General features: G+C 34.9%; 1 protein-coding gene across 2 annotated transcripts in view; it reads left to right on the top strand.

Annotated features, from left to right (window-relative positions):
- ASPA (aspartoacylase) overlaps nucleotides 1-11,775 on the top strand; it is a 57,307-nt gene extending 45,532 nt beyond the window's left edge. Inside the window, exons 1-7 of one of the 2 annotated variants that reach the window (XM_052803112.1) lie at nucleotides 1,711-1,814; nucleotides 3,522-3,784; nucleotides 6,227-6,422; nucleotides 7,608-7,701; nucleotides 8,486-8,593; nucleotides 9,544-9,653; nucleotides 10,197-11,775. In XM_052803112.1, coding sequence (XP_052659072.1) covers nucleotides 1,752-1,814; nucleotides 3,522-3,784; nucleotides 6,227-6,422; nucleotides 7,608-7,701; nucleotides 8,486-8,593; nucleotides 9,544-9,653; nucleotides 10,197-10,409 — 1,047 coding nt within the window. In that variant the 5' untranslated portion in view covers nucleotides 1,711-1,751 and the 3' untranslated portion in view covers nucleotides 10,410-11,775. Of the gene's footprint in view, nucleotides 1-1,710; nucleotides 1,815-3,521; nucleotides 3,785-6,226; nucleotides 6,423-7,607; nucleotides 7,702-8,485; nucleotides 8,594-9,543; nucleotides 9,654-10,196 lie in introns of those variants that run through there. The other variant, XM_052803113.1, reaches the window with a different exon arrangement.
- Nucleotides 11,776-11,810: the final 35 nt, after the last annotated feature.

The following is an 11,810-nucleotide window of genomic DNA, read 5'->3' on the forward strand; positions in this document are numbered from 1 at the left end:
TATAAACAGAAAAAGTATACATTAGCATATTAGGTACAGGTAGTCTGCCATATTTGTTTTCTGATTAATCTACTTCTACAGTAAATGTCTATGTATTACTGTATACATTGAGGATCCTACACAGACTGTTCTGTAGCATTAGTTGCTGTCTATCAAAGTTACTTACTGGTGCATATAGGCTTTAGTGGTATATGAATATACCACATACTTATGTGTATAAATAATATCAGACATTACATTTATTTTGATCTGGCAGTTAACCATATGCAGCTGTTAAAGCTGTTGGTAAGAACAAAGCGCAAGTATCTACCACAGCTAGACTAATAGATCAATTCACTTTTTGTGAGATACATCAATTACATGTGTGACATTAGAGCAGCTTCTAGTTCATTGCTGTTACACAATTTAAACTGTATTGCTAGCACTATGAAGCCTAATGGCCACCACTAAGTGACATACTTGTAAAATAAAGCCCCATAAACTTGACATTTCAGTTTATGAAGCCAGTTTCGGTGTTGCATAGGATTTGAGACTGTATTGTTTTGCTTTCTGTCCTCTCTTGAAGATAAGCAACCAATACCCAGAGCTAAAGCTGTAGAAAAAAGTAAGCTAAGAATGGAGAACAGGAGATACCAGGGTAAGCCTCCGCAGTACTCCACACTGTAGCAGTACCAGTCACAGGCTAAAGGAGTCTGAAGTCCTTGCTGGAGCCTGAAGGACAGGGCTGAGGTGAAGCCCGCCAAAAATAACGGACCAAACGGTCACGCTCTCGCGCCTGAGTGAGCGAGAAAAGGGCGGGAAGGGGCGGAGCGCGCTCCTCTTGCAAAGGCGGCAGCGGAGCGCCCGCCGCTGCTGGCCACAGGCGCCCTTGGCCGCGGGAGGCTGTCGGTGAGGGGGGAGGCCGTCGGTGAGGGGGCGGCCGGCGCCGCCGGCAGCGGCCCCGGCCCCGGCCCCGGCATGGTTGGAAACTGCCGGTCCCAGGTTGGGGAGAGGGCGGCAAGTAGGGCAGCTCGCAGGAACGGTGAAATCGGTCCTCTGAAGGATTTAATTAATTATCTCTGTACCCGTGGAACTAGCCCACGTGGTGGCATGTTCAGCACTTTTGAGAACCCGGGGCAGGAGCGGAATACCCACAAATGTGTGAACACAAACATGGATATAAATAAAAGTATATGCATTCTTCACGCTGTTTTTCTTTTCAACCACTATTCTGGGTTTTACGCGTGGCTGTTTTCAACCGTGTAACTTCTGACTGGTTCCTGTGTAAAATCTTAGCGCTCTGCAGGACTGGAGCCTGTCCTGTTTTTGTAATCCTTCAGCCTTGGAAGGCTTGGCGAGCCACGTTACTCTTCTTACGTATGCCTTTGTGGCTTTGATAGCTAGACTTGATTTCATTTACGTTTTATTACTGCATATGTTTTTCAGCTCATAGCACACATTCTAAGCCTTCAGATGCACTGCAAGATACTTGTATGTAGTACATAAAACCAATCTGAAGTCTTAATAAAGTAAATATGATCCTACATAATTTTTGCAAGTGTAAATATTGGCAAAGCACAGGAATAAGGGATTGGTCCTAGTCTTTAATCCAGAAAGGTGAAAACTTCTCAAGTGTCTGCATTTATGCCACAAATTCGTGGGTGCTTGTAATGTCCTGGGAGACCAGGAGTTAAAAGCTGTTTCGAAGTTAACTTGCTCTAAGAGTATAAAAGAAGCCTCCGTGGCTTTAGTTCCTAAACTCATGTTTGGAAATGCACTGTATCTCTCCTAAGCAAGCTCTTCTTAGGAGACAAACTTCTTGCATGTTAAATGAGGTAAGTGCACAAATGATCTCTGTATTTCATTCAGCATTTTGCAAGGAATTATAACCATTACAGTACCACCAGCAATAAAAGATAAAACTATATGTATTGGCACTGCATGCTTGCATTTTGCCGTTTACTCTTCAAACTGCTGCAGTGTTTAAATTCAGCAAACCAAGATTCAGAGCGCAAGTCATTTTTTCAGGCAGCGTGTAAATAGCTGTTTTGGCACCACTGCTAAACAGACTGGGGTCAAAGGACAGTACAGACTGTCCAGTGCTGTAAAATACAACTTTACTGCTTTGTTTAATAAATTACTTACTATGATTAAATATCTGACAGCTTCTAAGTACAGCAGTAATACAGTTGAATGTTTAAGTAAACAGTCTCTCTGTATTAACTCGCTATAAGTTCAGCAAATCTGTATGCATAAGCTGAAACAGAGAGAGCAACTTTTGTAGGAGATATATTCCTGGCAGAACTTGTCTAGATAAGTCCTATGTTTAGCTTTCTTTTCGTAGACCTACAGTCTATTAGCCTGGGTTATAAAGCCTCTCCCAGGCACTGGCCAAATACTCTGTCACTAGATTATAATCTTAATAAAAAAGAATTGTTCAATAAACATTTTTTATTCCCTTGCAATGTAACATTTTTTATATTTATATCATGTGTCAGATACTAATTGCAAATACTTCTGTCATTTACAGCAGTAAAACTTACTTTCTGTTATTAAGACCTTCTATTCTAAATGTTTTGATCCTCATGGTGGAAGTTATGGCCGCTCTTTTGCTTAAGTTTCAGAAGCCTATCTGAATGCCTTTAGAGATTAAAGAAGTCAAGTTCTTGTCTAAGGGTTTTTTTGGGGGAAAACACAACTCTTGTCCCATGGTGGTCTATATCTGTTTCCTTTTTAATAAGAGATTGCAGAAGTTAGAAGGGTCATCACTGGCAAAGTTGTTTCAATGTGTTATAGGTCTGTGTTAGCAAATCCCAAGATAGAACTAGAGTCAGGAATGCTAGGTCAGTCAGTCATGGATAAATTGCACTTTAATTTCAGCTAGTGTTCCTTCTAATCACTGTTCTTCAGCTATTATAAAACAAAAAAGGTCATACAAGCAACAACATGCTTTGAAGAACTTGGCTGTTCTTGTTTTTTAAGATGAAAATAATTGATGTTTCAGCATTATGTGTTGACACAGAGCCAAGATATGATTCATATTTTACTGTTTTTGCTCACTTTAAGTCATTCTGCCCTTGTATACTGTAACGTTTATGTAACATAAAACATACATGAGTATACTTGTTACACCTAGTTTGCAATGCAAAACTTAGAAATATTTAAGTGCATTTACATGTAAATAAGTTTACATTTTAAAAGTCTTTTCATACTATCATTAGTACAAGATTTACCTATATATCATATATTAATAGAAATTGCCTGGAGAAGTTAACTTTTGAACTGTGTAACAGTACCATTAACAGACTTTGAGGTATTACTAAATATGGTAAATGAAGGGGAGGGCTCCTTGAGAGGGAGGAGTGTCAGGTTAGCAACTCCCCGCCTTGCAACGGGAGTCAAAAACTGTTAGACAAATGTTAATTCACTTTCAGTCACATCTGACCTGAACAGTCTTAAAGAATTTCCTATTAAAAATAATACTTTTTTTTTTTTTTGAGACAAAAGTTTTACGTCTTCATTATTTTCTGTTTTGCTTTCAGCAATTCTTAGAGCTGCTGAAAAGCATGACTTCCTCTTCTGTTGTTGATAAACCTCCAGTAAGACGGGTTGCTATCTTCGGGGGAACTCATGGCAATGAGTTATCAGGGGTGTTTTTGGTCAAGCACTGGCAAGAGAACGGAGCTGAGATTCAAAGAACAGGAGTGGAAGTGAAACCATTTCTTACCAACCCAAGAGCTGTGAAGAAGTGCACTAGATACATTGACTGTGATCTGAACCGTGTTTTTGACTCTGATAATCTTGGGTAAGAATAGTTGTACTTTCTGTTGTTTTACTTTTCTGTTTTTTAAAATTGTAAGGAGCTTCCTTTCCAGATTAAAATGTTAACACAAGTTCCACTACTATTTTAACTGTGCAGTCACATAACTGAAATTACTGACCTTTAACCCAAAAGGAACAAATTGCATGAGTGTGAACAGATTCATTTTAAAAGTATTGCTAGTAGAATGAGTCTCAAACCAACACATAATCTTAAAACATAGCATTTCAAATTAGTATTAGATCAGCTGTATTTATGTAAACTTAAGTATTGCTGTTCTGAGTTTCAAAGTCATTATTTCACACATGTCTTCTTGTGCAATTCAGCTTTGGAGCTTTTCTGAATACGATTATACTTGCAGGAAGATGGCAGATAAAAGCAATTTAAAGGTAGACATCTGAGTATCTGAAAGAATGGCATACAAATCAGGGAAGTGTATTTAATTTCAGTTATATACAGTAAAAGATGAAAACTTGAAATTAGCGAAGTTAAAAATACTCTATAGCAAAATGATAGGCAAAAAGTCTTAATAACTGACTCATTATTTTAGAAGAAATGCAATCTGTAGTTACTGTGAAATAGTAACTGATTTTACATTTTTAGTGGAATTTTATGTTTCTCTGCTTTTGAGACATCTATTCTAGACATGTACTTTGCTGTATAAACATTCTTATACTTGGTATAGTTGCATGCTAAACAGGTAATTATGTTTCAGAAAGGTCTTAGTGGTAAAGGTGAATATCACTGAAAGAAGTATGTATCCTGTATTTTGTAAGCATGATTATTCTTACCCTGCACATCCTTTCATCTTAGGATTTTGTTGTTTATTATATATAAGATAAACGGACTTTTTAACACGTAAGCATTGAGGCCATTCTTTTAATTGTTTACTTAGGACAAATGTATGAAAAAAAAGTGGTTTTGTTTGTTTTCAGCTGCTTTGAATATGGAACACTTGAAAAAAATAGCAGATTAAGACACCTGCAGGTTGTCTTCATTTTTTAACTAATATTCCTCAATAAATCCTATTAAGTTCCCCAGTCCTATTACAACACTACTGACGTTTAGAATACCTTCAGCTGATCCCTTTAAGTGTAGGCCCTTCAAGATTACAAATGATTTCACAAAATAAGAAAAAGGAGAGTGAAATCCCGATACTACTGGAAGTAATGGTGGAAGTCCCATTCACTTTGATAAGAAGTATTAATTTAACAGTCTTATGTGAAGAAACCTTGAATTTCAAAAACAGAACTAAAGAATACAAAGATAGATTATGTGATATACAGAATCATAAAAATAGAAAAAGGAGCTTGAGGGGCTTACGTAAAAATTCTAATCCACCTCATGTCCTACCAGTAGATCAACTGCATGTAGACATTCCTAATTGATTATGTCTTATCATTTCTAATACTCCAGCAGTGGTGATCCCCTAATTTACCTCAGCAACCTCTTCTGATGCTTAAATATACATGCAGTTAGTAAAGTGTTTTGTTAGTATTTAAGAAAACTTTCTTTGGGCAAATTAATACCAGTATTTCTTACGAAACTAAAATATTACAAAGCTTGAGCTGTATTGAGAAAGAAAACTGAATTTAGCGCAAAAGATACTAGGTGTGTCTATATCATACTTGGGTAGTATCCCAAGCCTGTCATCAAAACCAGATTTGCTGTCTATGCCGAACAAGTCTGAACCTACAGCAGCTTTGTACCCTGTTAATACACAAGACAGATGTCTTTGTGTCATACATCAGTTTCCTATAGAGACCTTATATAGACAGGAAGCAGATCTCAGACATTTCCTTAGGCTAAGACCATTTTTTTAAAGTGTAGTACAGACATAGTCATCTGAGATTACAAGTATTAAAACTTCGGAGGAATAGATTTGAGGTAGCAAAATCTTCTATGAGCTTTGAGGGTCAGGAGGGCTCAAAACAATAGGCTGTAAAAGTCTGATCAGAATATGAGAAGACAAGAAGTAAAGCAAGTTACAAAAGACCTTGTGAGTGATGTCCAAGGTAAAAGGGCATGGATATCGATCCATGATATCTGAATACTGTCTTCAGCAGGAGGTGGATCCAGTCTTGGAAGTGGTTTAAGCTGATAAATTTTGAGTTAGTTTTCTGCATAGGGGAAAATTTTGGGATGCAAAGAAATAAGAGAGGAGAAGTAAATAGTCTCCAGCTAAAATCAGATAAAAAAATTCTTACTACCCTTCTGCACAAGCTACATACTAGTAAGACCTGTTTAACAATCATACTTGCTTTTCTCAAGCACAAATTCGTCAAGTTTTAACAGTCTGGTAATTAAATAGGGGATTTCTACTCCAGTCAATTATGGAATTAAAGTAAAAAGAAAAGGATATACATATTTTGTTGACTGTAAAGCCATGGAATGAGTTTACTAATTTCTTTGTACTGATATTAACAGCAGGACAGTGGTGGAAGATATTCCATATGAAGTGAGAAGGGCTCAGGAAATCAATCATATATTTGGTCCAAAAGGTAGTGATGATGCGTATGACCTTATTTTTGACCTTCACAACACCACTTCTAACATGGGTGGTACCCTTATTCTTGAAAACTCCAGGGATGACTTTACAATTCATATGTTTCATTATATCAAGGTAAAAGTAATTTAAATGAACTATTAAAATATCAGTTGTAATGTTGTATTACTATATATTATTTTGTAGTTTCTTTAAATACGCTATTTTTTATTCTGCAAAACTGTTTAAAATATTTAATCACTCATAAGATGGGTTTTTTTAATCAGAGATAATTAATAATTTGATTATAATATCAGGTAATTCAGATTTGAACTCATCATAATCTTCATGTATTAAAATGAGTGTTAGTAAGACTGATGGGCAAAGAGGAATGCTTAGAATAACTTCTATGAAAATGAATGCAATTTAATCTGCTTTCACACTGATCTGTCAGGAACTTGGATAAATTTCGGTCACACATGCTAAATAGTTAAACATTAATTTTATGAAATAAAGACATGTAAAAAATAATGGAACTAGGTAATGACAAATGTTCCCTTCATCAGTATTTATAGGAATAGTGATATGTCTTTAGAAGCTGTTTGATTCTGCTGTTACTGAAGCTGATAAGTATTGGTAGAATGAGGTTTGCAAAACTGCTGGCTTAAGCATAATCTGGTTGAAGTACTAGTGACCTAGACAATGACTGATGAAATTGAGGCTAGGCCAACAGTGGAATTTTAATTTTTTTTTCCCTTAGAAATAAGGTATATTTTACATTTGATTTTTTCTTGTTACATGTATGCTATTTAAATGTTTATAAAATTTGAAGATATAGAAAGCTTATGACTAAAATTCTATGAAGAGCAGTGGTAGGCAGTCACCAGGAAAGAGGCCTGAAATCGGGTTTCTATGTCAAAAAAAGGTTAAAATAAGGCTTAATTCACAATCTATGTCCCCATAAGAGAATCTAAGTCTAACACAAAAAATACTTGAAATCTGCTTTACAGTATTTTGATTCTAAGTTTTGGAACACTGATGAGTAGATTTTTCTTCCTGTTAGCAATTTAAGACTAGAACTGTGTTCAGTTATGTTAGGAGACAGCAAAGTTCAGTGGAGCATGCCTGGCATGAGTTAATGGAAAGGAAACCAACAAATACAGCTTTGTATGTTTTCTAAAGATGTCCTACTTCTTTGAGGGCCATGAAATAAAGGCAACATATTGAAGACATTGTGTAAATCAATTCTGCATCAGTAATCTTTTGTGGCACAACATTTTAAAATATTTGCATAACAAAGGAATTTTTAAACAATCTCCACAGAACGCTTTGGCTCCAGAACGCTGTCCTGTTTTGCTGATTGAACATCCTAGCTTGAAATATGCAACAACTCGATCTGTAGCAAAACATCCTGTTGGTAAATATGAAAAATAAAGACTATTTTAACCCACCATGAATTATTTTAAAATATGCCTGTTTCCAGATCTGTTCATTTCATTACGTTATACAGAGAGCTCTGATCACCAGTAGCTGTTTGACAATATATTTACCAAATCAAATGGATATGATTATCTCTTCTTCTGAAGAGTCCTGATTTATACTTGGCTTACAAAATACAGAATCCAGATGGAAATTCTTAAACTCAGTTAACCCACTGTTTGCAGAAAATATTTATAATATATGAGGATAAGGAAGAAGTAACAGCTTCAGAAAAGAAATGTTTACGTCCGCTAAATAAGCCTTGGCTGAAACACTGGTTGTTAGCCAAGAAGAGGAAAAGAGAAGACATGATAAAGAAAAGGGGAAGTGATGTTCTGCATGGAAGTGGTTAAGTTTTTCATTTATGGAATCAAAACCATAACTATAGAAAAAATCATTAGTTTGCTTTTCATATTAAACAAATAAAATACAGCATGGAAATATAAGATGAGGAAAAGAATAAGAGAAATGAATACATGTAGTGGCCCTTTCTCTTACCCTAGTAGCACACTCAAAAATGTACATACGGTTCTTTAAACTGATCCTGACCTGTGAGCTAAGTTTTCTGCTTGCCTTGAAAAAAAAAAAAATCACATAACTTGGTACTTTACAATTCCTCTTAAACATAAACCACAGACCCAATCAGACACCTATTTTTGCTGTGTAATCTAAGCATGTGATATATTATGGCTATATTAATAATCTCCTTCATCTGCAAACAGGTGTGGAGGTGGGTCCACAGCCACAAGGTGTTGTTAGAGCTGATATTTTGGACAAAATGAGGAAGATTGTCAAACATGGCCTTGATTTTGTGCAACTTTTTAATGAAGGTAGAGTACGTAATGAGAGAATATAGCCTCCTGTGTCATACCAGTGGACTATTTCAGGAGAATATTTTGTAAAAAAATAGATTGGGCTACAACATTTTACAGTTAAACAGGTAAAAGGCGGGGGGCGGGGGTTGGGGAGGGGGCTGAGATGAGGATTGTTCTCTAGACCACCTAAGCGTGGCGTAAGAAAGTCAGAATTCCTGTATAGCTCCTTTGGGTAGCTTTAAGGGTATTTCCTCTTTCTGAAGATTCAGTAAGTATTCTTGATCTTAATCTTACAGTTGCTTTGAGAATCTGAAATACATGATATTTGTATAGTAGTATGTACATGGGGAACATACATAAATTAACGCTAAGAAAGAAGTGTTTAATTTACACACCTTCTATGCATTATTATCTAAAATTAAAGTCAATAAATTTTGTAAGATTTTGTTATACCTGTGTACCATCTGAAATACATCCTGACAAAAACAGATGTTTAAAATTCTTCGAGAGTACATTTTGTCAGTGGGCTTTTTGTGGTGGTAGAAGGAAAATAATATAATTGTGCATGTCAGAATCTCCATTATTGTGCTGGAATGGTAAAGATTAAATAGCACTGATACCATTCTGTGTTGTGCAGCACTCTCAAACACAGGCCTTTCATTGATTTCTTCATCTACAAAATATATCTTTTTAAGTATACAGTGAAAAGTCACATTTCAGCACCAAATTTAGATCTGGGCTTCATATGCTACAGTACATGACTGGACCATCTTTCTGCAACTTGGCTTTGAGGGGACAAAAAATCTGGAGCTAGACATTTTTATGTGTGAGCTAATCACTAGTGTATAAGCTTTGATGAGGTATGACCTAATGATTTAAGCCATTCTAAAAAGAATAAATAATGCATTGTTCTTTTTAACAGGCAGTTGTTCATTTTGACGTTAAATTACATTTATTCTTTCTAGGAAAGGAATTTCCACCATGTACAATTGAGGTTTTTAAAATAATGGAGAAAGTAGATTATCCCAGGAATAAGAATGATGAAGTTATTGCTATTATTCACCCTAAACTGCAGGTAAATTCTAAAATAGTTTCCATTTGTGACATTTTATAAGTATTCCTGTGTTGTTTCTGCTACATCATAGTATATTTTAATAGTAATATTTAAAATTACAATATTGCCAATGGGTTTATTGAATACTTTAGACCTTCCCTATAGTAAGTTCTGTCACTAAGGTCATACAGTATTTCAGTAACTGACTTGGGAATCACTGAATCTAACATCACTTTTGAACCTAAAACTGAAAAGAAAAAGGCAATAGGATAGCTTATATTCTAAAATATAAATCTGATTCTGAATTCCAAAACGAGGGTCTGTTTTTAATCAATTGTGAGCATATGCAGTTTCCTTTAGCTCACCTTTACCATTGAAGTCTATACAAGCCTGAAAGTGAGGGCCAGAAACCTGAAATTACATACTGAAGATTAAAAGGAATTCTTTTAAAAGCTTTTGCCATAAACTGGAGAGAATATAATTACTGAGCATAAACTCGAGAAGTCACATGAAATATACAAAAACTTGAAAGTAAATATATTCTATTTATTTTCTTTCTCTAAGGATCAAGACTGGCAGCCACTGAACAATGGTGATCCTCTATTTTTGACTCTTGATGGAGAAGTAATTGCATATAAAGGGGACTGTACAGTCTATCCAACATTTATTAACGAAGCTGCATATTATGAAAAGAAACAAGCTTTTGTAAAAACAGTAAAAGTGAATCTTACTGCAAAACACATCAGATCCTCAGTCTTAGACCAGAACACTTCTTAAAAGCTTATTACTGATTTTCAGTAGAAAAACTGGATTTCTTCTCTGAAATCCAGTGTCATTCAGTAGTAATTCATGGAATAAATAAATGCAGAATCTAATTTTCAATTTTAATTTAATTAACACTGCTGAGCACTTTTAAGATGAAACACACTGCCATCATGCTTATTATGATTGTTTACTTGTTCTAATACATTACTATAGATGCAAAGAATAAATATTATTTTTATGAAGTTTATTAGTTCACACTATATAAAATGATTAAACAATGTACCACATACGAGTTAGTAGCTATAAAACTTATATCCAGCGTCATATAGAAAGATGCTCAACCACAAAACTACATTGTATAAAAAATTACAGCGTTTCTACTTTATAACCCCAAACCTACAATAACCAACACTTTTTTAAATAAGGTGATCCTTGAAACCAATTCTTCAGATAAACATACAAAATAAGAGACAAAGGAAAAGCTAGGGAGAAACAGAGTGAGGGTATGTATATTAAAATTATTTTGTATTATCTGCATTCGCCACTAACACCTACTGCACTGAAGTGGAAGCCTTAGGATTTGTTCTGTTTTTATACTTATGAACATATAAAATAAGTTAAAAACATATGATTTCTGAGAAAAATATGCTAAAATGAAATGTAAAGCTTTTTAAATTTAAAGTATTACAAGACTAATTCAAGCTGTTTCTGATTTAACATTAATTTAAAGACAAAAAGGTTGAATTTAGAAAGTATCTAGTAGTTGGAAACATACTGGAGCAGTATTCAAATTCAAGAAAAAGATGTGCTTATCCTGTGGAAACTTTTGAAGAAAGTTTCTATTGCAATGGAGACAAGAGAAGTTTACAGCTTTATAACTCTCTAGGTGTATCCACCTTACAACATTTTCCAAATAAAATTTTAATCAACTGTTGTACCCCAAACGTTTTCAATGAAGGCGGCAAGATGAGGTAATTACTCAGGTTTTGATAAAGAACAATGCACAAACCGTACCTGAGTATTTCAGAATAGAAATTAAGAAGAATTCCAGGAGACTTCTCAGAATTTTGAGACTGACTTGTTCTGTATTTGTAGAGATAAAGCCTGTCATAGTAGCTGAAAAAGAGAAGAAAGTGGGGATTTAATGAATTTTTTAAAGTTAACATATTTGACAATAATTGGGGATACAGCAAACATTAAGAACTTTGCATAAGGATACAATAATTAGCTATTTACTGAAAGATTTGTTGTCTAGATAACCCCCAAATTATATCTTTTGAAAAGTGATGTCTTCCTTATTTACTACTAAGCCAAAAACCTTTTTTCCTGTTTTGTGTAACTCTTACAGCAATAAAATAAAAACACAGGACAGAATGTTTATTGAATTACAAGTTTTATTTCTTTAATTTAAAT

The sequence above is a fragment of the Harpia harpyja genome, chromosome 12 (assembly GCF_026419915.1).
Source record: "Harpia harpyja isolate bHarHar1 chromosome 12, bHarHar1 primary haplotype, whole genome shotgun sequence".
Classification (NCBI taxonomy): Eukaryota; Metazoa; Chordata; class Aves; order Accipitriformes; family Accipitridae; genus Harpia; species Harpia harpyja.